Source organism: Athene noctua, chromosome Z, assembly GCF_965140245.1.
Source record: "Athene noctua chromosome Z, bAthNoc1.hap1.1, whole genome shotgun sequence".
NCBI lineage: Eukaryota > Metazoa > Chordata > Aves > Strigiformes > Strigidae > Athene > Athene noctua.
In genome coordinates, this window is record NC_134077.1 from 16494166 (window position 1) to 16506504 (window position 12339).

At 39.2% G+C, this 12339-nt stretch overlaps 1 protein-coding gene across 2 annotated transcripts in view; it reads right to left on the reverse strand.

Annotated features, from left to right (window-relative positions):
* Nucleotides 1-12339, reverse strand: part of OXCT1 (3-oxoacid CoA-transferase 1) — a 100431-nt gene that overhangs the window by 47618 nt on the left and 40474 nt on the right. For both annotated transcript variants that reach the window (XM_074933080.1, XM_074933079.1), the window contains exon 8: nt 2654-2761. In XM_074933080.1, the coding sequence (XP_074789181.1) occupies nt 2654-2761 (108 nt within the window). The remainder of the gene's footprint in view (nt 1-2653; nt 2762-12339) is intronic.

Sequence of the window (12339 nt, forward strand, 5' to 3'; positions counted from 1 at the left end):
CGGAGTTAAATCCAGCTGGCAGCCGGTCACGAGTGGTGTCTCCCAGGGCTTGGTTTTGGGGCCACTCCTGTTTAACATCTTTATTGATGATCTAGACGAGGGGATCGAGTGCACCCTCAGTCAGTTTGCAGATGACCCCAGGTTGGGTGGGAGTGTTGATCTGCTCGAGGGCAGGGAGGCTCTGCAGAGAGACCTGGACAGGCTGGAGCCATGGGCTGAGGCCACCTGGAGGAGTTTCACTGAGGTCAAATGCCGGGGGCTGCCCTTGGGCCACAACAACCCCCAGCAGCGCTACAGGCTTGGGGAGGAGTGCCTGGAGAGCTGCCAGTCAGAGAGGGACCTGGGGGTGTTGATTGACAGCTGGCTGAACAGGAGCCAGCATTGTGCCCAGGTGGCCAAGAAGGCCAATGGCATCCTGGCTTGTGTCAGCAATAGCGTGGCCAGCAGGGACAGGGAAGGGATCTTGCCCCTGTACTCGGCACTGGGGAGGCCGCCCCTCAATTCCTGTGTTCAGTTTTGGGCCCCTCACTACAAAAAGGACATTGAATGACTCAAACATGTCCACAGAAGGGCTACAAAGCTGGTGCAGGGTCTGGAACACATGTCCTATGAGGAGCAGCTGAGGGAACTGGGATTGTTTAGTCTGGAGTAGAGGAGGCTGAGGGGAGACCTTATCACCCTCTACAACTACCTGAAAGGAGGCTGCAGAGAGCTGGGTTTGAGCCTCTTTAGCCTAGTAGAAAGCGAAAGGACAAGAGGGAATGGCCTCAAGTTGCACCAGGGAAAGTTCAGACCAGATATTAGGAAGCATTTCTTTACAGGACGGGTTGTTAGGCGTTGGAATGGGTTGCCCAGGGAGGTGGTGGAGTCCCCATCCCTGGAGGTGTTCAAGAGTAGGTGGATTTAGAGCTTAAGGATATGCTGTAGGTGGGAACTGTGCTAGGAGAATGGTTGGACTAGATGATCTCCAGGGTCCTTTCCAATCTAGATGATTCTGTGATTCTGTGACCACATCTGAGCCAAATTAGACAGGAACTGCTATTTAAAGCCAGTAAGAATTATGACAGACTAGCTTCTCGTTATTCTCTTTATTCCTCATCTCTTCTCTTACCACTTATCATACTCCATGCTTTCATGTGTACAGTCACTTCCTTTATATATAATCTTTTATGGAAGACTAAATAAACCTGCCATTTCCTTCATATACTTCTGTTAATGAGAGGCACCACTGCCAGAGTTAAAAAATTACACAAACAAAATGAATCTCTGTTACAACTATGCTGTACAGTTTATAGAACCTTTTTTTTCCTCCCCTTCTCATTTCCTATTTTTCTTAAGCATATAGGAAAGGGGACAGTTGGCTAGGTAGATGTATTCACTTATGCAGGCAAGCCAAAGAAAATCAGGAGTATAAAGGTGTCCCCGGACAGAGTCACCTCTTCATCCACTGACAAACTGCAATAAGAATAGCAGTTTAATAAATTCAAAATTAATTTATCTCATGAAAGGTAAAGCTTTTCTGTGAGATATTACATCAGTTCAGAAGAAGGAAACAGGCCATTAACTGCAGTCTAACACAACATGCCCAAAGGGGGGGGGGGGGAAGGTTTGACACAACTGTTTCCAGTCAATACTCAACAATATGCAATATGCTTCCACAGAATGAACAGATAGAAGAGAAAAAAAAGGGGTTTTAACCTTAACATTCATAAAAGAGTCTACTCAGAGAAAAGGTCTTGTGTGACTTGTTAGGACTTTGTGACTTGGTTTTAATAATAAAAGTTTAATTATTACAATTCCTTTCTGCACTTTTTTTTTCTCAAGATGTTTTTTTCCTTTGTGTCATATATCTCCCCCTCCACCAGCTCTTCTGATGAAATTTTGAATAATTCCCACCTCCGGACTATGGAGACACAGGAGAAACACAGAATTTTCAATGCACTTTAAGAGCATTGTCACATCACCAAAATGAACACAGGGACATAGCTTGAGTGAGGCAAAGTCACAGAAACAAAGAAAATTACATAATCATTTTTTTTCTTGGATGTTTTCAGTGACAGAATATTATTGCTGCGGTTTTTAATACTTACTGACATCTTTTATTCAGATCAGAAATGCCACTGGCTAAAAAAGTTCCCGATTAAAGAAAAGAAAAGGAAAGGAAGGTTCTAGGACCTTTGCAATGTAATGTAATTCAATACAAGGCACAAAAGGGGCTGAGAATGGCCCTACATGCCCATGTCAAAAGCTCTCCGGTAGAAAAGAAAGTATCTAATTGTCAATGCTTGCTCTTAGTCTAGGTGTTCCCCTTGTGTCCACAGAAGATGAACCCAGAAAAGAAAGGAGAATGAATTGGTATTTTCCATCAAATTTTCAACTGCCTTAAAGCCATCCAGGACTACAGGCAGTTGCTCTAAATTATTCAGGGACTGAACTCGAGAGACTGAGGTGTAAGAAACAAGGCTCAATTCTCAGGCCCCCACCTAACTAATAACTACCTAAATACCTACCTAAACTCCAGTACTTAGCAAAACTTGACAGGTCTTTCTCTCACTATTTTCCCAGTGCCAAGACTTGGTGGCTAGAGCAAAAACCCTGCATATTCTAAAATACACCCCAAGCTGAAATGTGACCAAAAAGCTCAGCTACTTACTTCAATTCTCTTCTCAAACTTCTCTCCTTGTATAAGACGATCAACATAGATTTTGGGAACATGAATGTCTTCTGGGGCAAATGCTCCTATATCAACAATTTCTTCCACCTACAGAGAGAAAAGGTAAAGTGAATATATTTAGAGAAAAGTATTCACAGGGAGATTTTATTAGCAATGAAGTTTTAATATCCAATATACAGTGGACAAAATACATACACTCTTTAAAACAGGCTATTTTAGAAGCTGATCTTTCCTCTTCTTTCAAATTATACTTCTACATACAAATGGAAAGCAGTTATGTTTTAACAGCCTAATTTGTACAGCCACCTTGAAGATATATACCATGTAGTTACATCAATTGTTTGTACCTACAAGTAGCTTCTATTCAAGTAGAAGGAAACAATATGGTGCTAACAAAATGTCAGAGTACAAAGCAGAGGTATGAATTTTAAGGATACAAACACTGAAGCTGGCTTGAAGTTTCTCCACAGTGTACTCAAAAATAAAACTGAAAACACCAATTTGTGTAAAATTGAAAGCAGCCATCACAAGTGAAGCAACATTAAAGAGCTTAAAATTCAATTTGACATCCTACTGTTACTGCACGATATGATCAATAATAAAATCTATAGTACATCTGATAGACAATTACCCTCCTACTGTACCTTACAGTTTGACAATAAACAAACAAACAAATCCACCCTAAAAGCAGCAGAGGGAGAGGAAAAAATAACAAACTAAAGATCACAGGATCAGTCTCAGATGATACTTAAAAAAACCCCTGGGAGTAAACAGACAGGAAGAGACAAGTAATGAAAACTGTAAGGCAAAGGTGGAAGGAAGAGGCAATAACAGCCACAGTGACACCAACCTCAAGCGTCCACAGAAAGCAGTCACACATCCAGAAAGTCCTTATCCACAAGATAAGGAGAGACAATCACATCGATATTTTAAAAGTTCAGACTACTGTATTCACAAAAAAAATTGTGCAATTGCATCCATGCCCTATCTTACCTGAACATTATTATTTTATATATTAATTTTAAAATTAAGATGGAGACCAAGTCAAACACTGGGTAAAACGAAAAAATCGTGAAGCACACAGCTGAAGCACACTGCACTTTTGGTGCTGTGACTACTATCAGAACACGCTCAAAAGGGAGAAGAAGCAGAAGACAAGACTTTTCAATGAAGCCAATACACAAGCAAATGACCTGCTACCAGCAGAATTCCCAAATTCATCTTTTCTAATTAAATTTGTCTTTACTTATTAGGTGGAAAATTAGGTCTGGAGAATACTAATTGCTATTGGTTTGAGCTTTCTCATAAAAAACCTACAATTATTTGCTGCAGTAGGTGAGATTATAAAACCAAAATCTTTGCTGGCACAATTCAACCAACTTCAACAGAATTACGCTGTCAGAAAACTTGACACACTATCTCTCTTCCCCCACAGAATACACAGAATAAATATCAGTCACCCAATTCCCTTAATTGATTAGTATTTTGTCTCTTTGGAAACAGCAGTCAGTATTATTTCTGTATATTATCCTAAATGAACACAGACAAACTATTTTGTCCTGGGGATTTCAAATGAGCCTAAGGATCCCTGCAGACCGGAGCACCTTTGTATTCACAGTCAGCCCTCCATTACTCTTACTGGTGTTTCGCAGTTTCCATGTTCTACCATTATGTGACATAAGCATCAAACATAAATAAAATTAAGTATGTTAAAATATCCATATAGCAATAAAATTGAATTCTGAAAAGGGATTAAAAATTTGCATGTAATGTCTGCAAGAATACACATCATCCAGTTCTGCAAGTAAAATTAATCAGCATGTTTATATGAAAATGAAAGAATTCACACGGGGGAAGTACAAATGTCATTCAATTGCTCCAACTCTCTCTCCCAGCTCTGCTAACAGGGCACTAGATGATACTACAGATGAGACACAGTAGAAAGGCTGCCAGCAGCCTCTATCAGTATTGCCAACACTGCTACCACAAATGAAGCTGGGCCAACGAAAGTGAAACTGGGAAATCTGATGGCTATGAGAATCAGCAACTTAACTTTCTGTGACCACTGCAAGACATAACCCAAGCATCTTTCTAGATAAAAATGATAATGCAAAAATAAATAGTACCATGGCTGGGCATATTCACTTCCCTTTCAGGTTCCATTCCTTTATGAGTCTTTCCTGTAACACATCCACAGACTAAGCCTCAACGAGACATGCAGGAGAGCATTCATATTAATGATTACAAGGATGTGTGTGAGTTTTCTTCCTGTTCTGCTCTCCATCTTATCTATCCTCCTTTCTTCTCGCTACTTACCTTGCCTCAGGCTTTATTTTGTCATGTACAGAATCCTGTAAACATCAAAAATCATTATGTGGCTTCCCACCCAAGAGACACAAAATCTGGCGAAGCATACAGAAGGAACTAACTAGGGCAGACCACCTCCTCCTTTTTTTTTAATTAGCAAATCAAAATACTCTGGTACAATGCCTTGATCACATGTGTTCATTTTAAATCTTAACTTCATCAATGTGACAGAAGACCTTTGCTACACAGGGAAAGCTAAAGAGTAACTTCAAGAGATCATATGGGCTGAGTTCCTTCACCTGGGAAGGTTCTGATGCATGATTCAAAAATCTTTTCATTGTTTCAACAGTTTCACAGTATTGGTTTTCTTCCTAGGGATAAAAGGTCTTGCAAATCTTGTCTGATTGCTGACAATGGGAGCAGAATGAATAAATTCAATCATTTCTGAACACTGGTTTATCTGCAAGTACACCCAGAACATGAAAGCTGTTCTCTGCTATGATTCACAAGAGCCTTCTGCCACTCCTTTTGGTATCAACACTCATAGAATCAATGGTCATTTGTTTCACAATACCATTTCCTTCTGTAATCTACATCTACTTTCCCCTTTTTAAAGTAGTTTTGGGTTATTTTTGCTTATGGAAATTCAGCTACTCTTCTACAGTTTTAACTCAGAATTTCTGAAAGCTTCCAGAGAGAGAAAGGGATCCTCAAAGGTCACGGACTTCCAGTAAGAAAGATACAGAACTCTGGTTCTTGACCAATTCTTGGCATGGAAATTACAATGACACAACTATTCATACCAAATCACTTGAAAATAAAAAGGTCCTTCCTTTAAGTATGTACCTTTTAACCTATTTCTGCAGCCTAATTAGGTCCTTTATGATACATTAAATGTTTTCAGCTGTTTCAGTTATAAATCTCAGTTTTCATAAAAGTAAGCTATAACGAGAAATGACAATGTAATTCCTTATTATGGAAAAAAAATTGAAAACGTGCATGTGTGGGTAGGTGAGAGAGAGATTGGGGGAGAGAGAGCTTAACAAAACCTATCAAATTTTAAGTAGCTTATTTTTACATTGGTTTTATTAAATCTCTCTATCACTATCTTAATTATCCTAGTACACTCCAGTTCTTCAAACTGAAATAATAAAAATACTCAGCAGACCATAAATAGAATAAAACATTACAACTGGTCATACGTCCAAAACAGCAGAAGAATGAAATCATATTTAGCCCCTTAGATGCTCAAGACAAACTCATTAGAGCACTTGTCGGTTACTGGAAGAGTCAGGATGTCACTGCAAAATTCACTGTAACACTTACAAAATCCTAAGAAGCTAAAAAAATATAATTTAAAAAACACAGTAAGGGCTACGAGGAAAAGTTGTATGTGCCTAGTTCACTCGAGATCACAGAAATGGTAATGAACCACTCCTCATGGCTAATGACGAGAAAAAAAAAAAAGTATTAATTTTAACTGTTTACACTGAATTTCACAAAAAACTTTGATATTGTAAACTAATGGAATACACTCTGAAAATAGGTCACTGGAAATTAAGAACACACTATACAAACTGATTGAGCTACAGGAAAAGAACAAAGCATGTTAATATTTACTCAGTTCTGCCTGCATGCAGGGACATGAAACAGAAGATCTTCTGAGTTGAATTCTGTCCTTTTCTGACTCTAAGATCAGCCAGACCACATGAAATTTCTACTACTGCCAAACTCCCATGGTAATGAAATGACAGTCAATAGCCATCCTGAAGAAAAGACTTTTACAAATTTAAAAAGCAAGCAACTACCAAGTAGTCTGATAAAGGCATCTTGGTCAATAATCACGTTACACGTACATCAGATTTGGAAAAAATGTTTTCATAAGCATACTGAGGGGCAGGGGAACAGTAAAAATTTGTAGAGTTCAGATTTATCAGAGAATCTTTACCCTAATGAGACTGATCTGGGTCACTCTGAAGGTCCATTTAGTCCCATAACCCTCCTTCTTGGGAAAGAAGGGAAGCTTAAAAGACAGCGTGGTGTTTCTGGTTATATTCTCTAGCTTTTAGCAACGTGTAGTTTAAGGACATCCTCAGTCTGAGGCTGGACATAGACCACCTTGTTTCATAGCTTCTGATGGACCATGAATTTGTCTAATGGTTTTCCTGGAACCCAAAAGACTTTATCATTTCTATAATGTAACTAGTATGAAAAACATTTCTTATTATCTTTTGTAATTTCACTGTGTGCTTTTGTGCGCTCTCTCTGCAATACAGGAATAGCCCACAGCAGTTCATTTGCTTGTTCCATACCAGTGAAGATCCTATGCACCTTTACGTTTTTTCTTGGTTTCTAGTAGACTCTTACCCTCTGTGAACACCACAGAGAAAAACAGTGAGATGTGTTGCCAGTATGTCATATCTGATCATTAGGGAAGCAAAGCTGACATAAATCTCTTAGGTTTGTCTTCAGAGTTTTCATCGTGTAGCTACAGATCCTCATAAACTAGAAGCCCATGCTAGATTATACTCATTTCACCTTTGTTTTCTCTATTCTAAATCTCAATCACCTCCACTTTCAGTTACCCCAGGCTTAATTTCTCACACTTCTCTGCACCTGCTGCCTGTTTCCTCCAACTGCCCCTTACCATTCCATGCATTTAACCTCTTCCTCCATTCTGCACTGCTGACAGCAAAGGAGATAGACTACACTAAATTATCTGCTCTAGGTACTCACACATAGCAGTTCTGGGATGCCAACCGCAAAGAAGTGAGGAAGCGTACTTGATTATCTGAAAAAGCTATCTGTATGTAAAACTGTGTGCATGCATGAAAGAATGTAAAAAATTTAACCAGCAGGCTCTGAAAAAGTTCTATCATATACACAGAACTATACTTCAGAAATTTTTAAGCTAGTCACATTTCAAGAACATGTTCAAAGGCAGAAGATACTGAAATTTCTCAAAAGAATAATCCTAAAAAAATATCATTCTCAAAACAATGTATTTTCACCTTTTTTTTTCTTATAACTTGTAATTTTTACACAAAATAAAAACTCACTTATGCAGACTCACTTAAATCACAACAGAAGCGATTTTATAAAGGGTAGCTACTTCAACAATAAATGTCTGCTATCAGCCATGCCTATAAATATGTACTGTAAAAATATACTCTGTAAGTATAAACTGAAACTTGCAGGTTTTTCCTCAAGCAAAGTAGATAATGAATTAAAAAGCAAAGCTTGCTGACTATTATTGGTTACTGAAGTCACTCTATTAAACTGATGGAATTGCTTGTTTGACAACTTGCACAAGTAGGTCTACATAATTCTGTATGGATCAAAAATCAAAAGTGATAAATGATAGCCGTTTTCTTGATTCCTTAAATTCATTCATTTGGATTTTACACTGGTCTTCTAATGTAAAATTACCTGCAATTAAAGAGAATTCTTTAAGATCCAGCAACCTACCAATCCTGGTACTACCAACCAACCCAGACTCCTTCTGCAGGCACACCTAAGGAGTGATTACTTCCTAAACCCTTCTTAAAATCTGGTTGTTTTGATATAAGCCATTTAAGAACTCATGCTGTTAGTGATCATGTTTTGTGACTTGTGCTTTCTTGATAAAATGAGGTGATTTCATAGTGCTCAGTAATTATTTTTACTATACTCAACTGGATGATAGCAGTAACAACAAAAATGGGAACATAATTATGTTCTTACCTTTTAATTGTAAAGTTCCCAATTTGTATTTAAGTACCTAAGTTCTTAAGACAAAATGAAACATAATCATCCACATGAAATACATGTAAAATTGCCTCCTTGGATCCAGAAAAGGCAATTTCAGGAAATATTATTTTAGATTACATTATGTAATTATTTTTCAAGCAAATAATGAGAATAACGGGAGAAGAGCCAGAAGAAAACAAACAAAAGCCCCACTGGTGAACACAGTCTTAATTTATTAGGGGCTAGCTAATGGCAAAAGAACCTGCTTAAGCTGTACTAGGTACCTCTGCTGAATAAGGTAATCGACCACATCCCAAATCTTTCCACTCCAGAACAGAACAGCTTCTAACAACATTAACTCTACTGGAATTATAGCATTCAACTCTCTTTGCAAACAAACTGTAAGTTACTTTAAATACATTATTTCTGTACTTCGTTACTTATTTTCAAAATACATTAGGTTGAAAGCTTTTGAACTGATTAGAAGGCAAAAATAAGTAACTGACATTTTTTATTCACATTTTATTCAAGAAGAATTGAAATCTAAAAAAAAATTAGCTTTAATCTCAACAGAAGATTTTATTTTCTTTTCTATTATTCATATCAGAGAAATGACAAATGAAAAGAGACTGAAAGAGATCTTGTCTCCTACACATTCAAAGAAATGTAACTTAAAAGGTCAGGAGATAAATTTAAGCTTTACTTTCAAAAATTAACTAACAGGAATTTAAGTACTGAAGGGAGAGGTAGAAAAGTAAAAAAAAAAAAAAAAAAAAAAAAATCAGAAATCAGATCTTTAATTGCACTATCCAAGAAGGACTTCTTTGTATTTTCCAGGCTATGAAAGACCAACTAAACCACCCACAAATTCAAGGAATACCTCTAAGGATCAGACCAGAGCACACTAAGCAGGAGACATATAGGAAGGAAAACAGGGTAAAACCATCTATTAGCAGCTAGTTTGTAACAAATTATGTTGCTGGTTCTCTCTGGTAAGAAAAAGAAACCCCTTAGATATCTCACTAAAGGCAAGAAAAAACACATCATCTGAAAATGGCACTTTATGTGCACACATGTATTAGTTATCCTCCTTATTACAGACAATCATTATAGACAGTGGTAATTCACAAAGATTTCTGAAAACTACATGCTACTACTTTCTTTCTCAGTGAGGGATCAGTGTGGTTCATTTCACCTTCAAAATCATAGCAGATATTCTAACACCCCCCATTCCGCCCCCCCCCCCCCCCCCCCCCAACATTCAGTATCTGTAAAAGTTTTCCACAGAGTTAAGGAAGAAAGTAGTCAAGAATATTTTTCAAGGAAAGGATTGGAAGAAAGAAAATTGACATGCATCTTAAAAACTTTCAACAGATAAATCAGAAACCACAGGAATGTGTGTTATGAAGAGATTCTAAGTAACAAATTTTAAGAAGAATAAAACTTTTCTTATACTTAATCATTACCCTTCCTGAAAGCTGCCTGGAAAGGAGAACACTAAACACACATGGAAATAAAAAACAAGAATAAAGTGTTTCACAGAATCAAAACCATTATTTCATACTGAAACAGGCAGAAACATCAGTCCTTCATATCATGAAAGCAAGTTTTTGCTTATCACAGCCTAATGAGAAGATTCTCATTTCTTTCCCTCTAGCAATGGTGGAAATTGTCTTTAGAATCGTAAGATAATAGAATGTTTTGGGTTGGAAGGGACCTCAAAGATTATCTAGTCCCAACCCCCCTGCCATGGGCAGGGACACCTTCCACTAGCCCAGGTTGCTCCAAGCCCCGTCCAGCCTGGCCTGGAACACTGCCAGGGAGGGGGCAGCCACAGCTTCTCTGGGAAACCTGTGCCAGTGTCTCACCACCCTCACAGGGAAGAATTTCGTCCTTATATCTAATCTAAATCTACCCTCTTTCAGTTTAAAACCACTGCCCCTCATCCTATCACTACACTCCATGATGGAGTCCCTCCCCACCTTTCCTGTAGCCCCTTTAAGTACTGGAAGGCCACTATAAGGTCTCCCCAGAGCCTTCTCTTCTCCAGGCTGAACAACCCCAACTCTCTCAGCTTGTCCTCATAGGGGAGGTGCTCCAGCACCCTCATCATCTTTGTGGCCTCCTCTGGACTTGATGGAACACGTCCATGTTCTTCTTAAGTTGGGGGCCCCAGAGCTGGACACAGCACTGCAGGCGGGATCTCACAAGAGTGAAGTAGAGGGGGAGAATCCCCTCCTCAACCTGCTGGCCACACTTCTCTTGGTGCAGTTGGCTTTCTGGTTTGAAAGCGCACATTGCTTGCTCATAGTCAGTTTTCCATCCACCAATACCCCCAAATCCTTCTCCTCAGGGCTGCTCTCAATCCACTCATCACCCAGCCTATATTTATGTCAGGGATTGCACTTGGCCTTGTTGAACTCCATGAAGTTTGCACAGGCCCACCTCTCCAGCCTGTCCAGGTCCCTCGGGATGGCACATCCCTTCCCTCCAGCACATTGACCGCACCACACAGCTTGGTGTCATCAGCAAACTTGCTGAGGGTGCACTCGATCCCACTGTCCATGTCTCCAACCAAGATGTTAAACAGTGCCAGTCCCCACACTGACCCCTGAGGAACACCACTTGTCACTGCTCTCCACTTGGACATCGAGCTGTTGCCTGTAACTCAACCATTCAGCCGGTTCCTTATTCACTGAGTGGTCCATTTGTGAAATCCATGTCTCTCCAATTTAGAGACAAGGATGTCATGTGGGAGAGTGTCAAATGCTTTGCAAAGTCCAGGTAGATGACATCAGTTGCTCTTCCCTTGCCCACCAACACTGTAACCCCATCACAGAAGGCCACCAGACTCATCAGGCTCGATTTGCCCTTAGTGAAGCCATGTTGGCTGTCACCAATCACCTCCTTATTTTCCATGTGCCCTAGCATAGTTTCCAGGTGGATGGAACAAGTGATATCCAAAGCCATAACAAGTATGACGTCTAGTCTGATCATACCACAATTTCTACTCTGTCTCTGTATCTCTTATCAGGCAGAATAACCACCAAAGCAGATCAGGGCACTATCAACTGGCTTAAAATTCCCAACAGAATGCTTACACAACTAATTTAAACTCTTTTTATATATAAACTGTTTGTGTTTTTAACCATTTCCTCCCCAGCCCAATCAAAATAGAAATACATTAAGGATAGGTTTCTTCTGTCTCTGATTCCTCTGAATTGCTGAAAGAAAAATTCATCACTCTCAGAAACCTTCACATTCATTCACTACTTTTTCTTCTTCTTGTGTCTGAACATCCAGACAAGGTTTTTAAGTGGGTGGTTGGTGCCCAACTTCTTACAACTCATCTGATTCTCCTCTTTCCCATAAACCTTCTGGCAGACATCTAAATCAGACACCTTTGGTTAGCTTATATTCAACCTTGATGGAATCTGATGGAATTCACTGCAAACAGCAGTTAATTTCAACTTGTATGATGGCTCAATTTAGTCCCTTAAATCTGGAGTTTCTTAAAATCCCTAATTAGTTCATTGCATGAACACAAGGAGAAACTGAGTGTATACACAGCTCAGGAAAATTAAGGGACAGTCTGCTTTGGCATGCATGGGGTACAGGAGTCTCTTCTT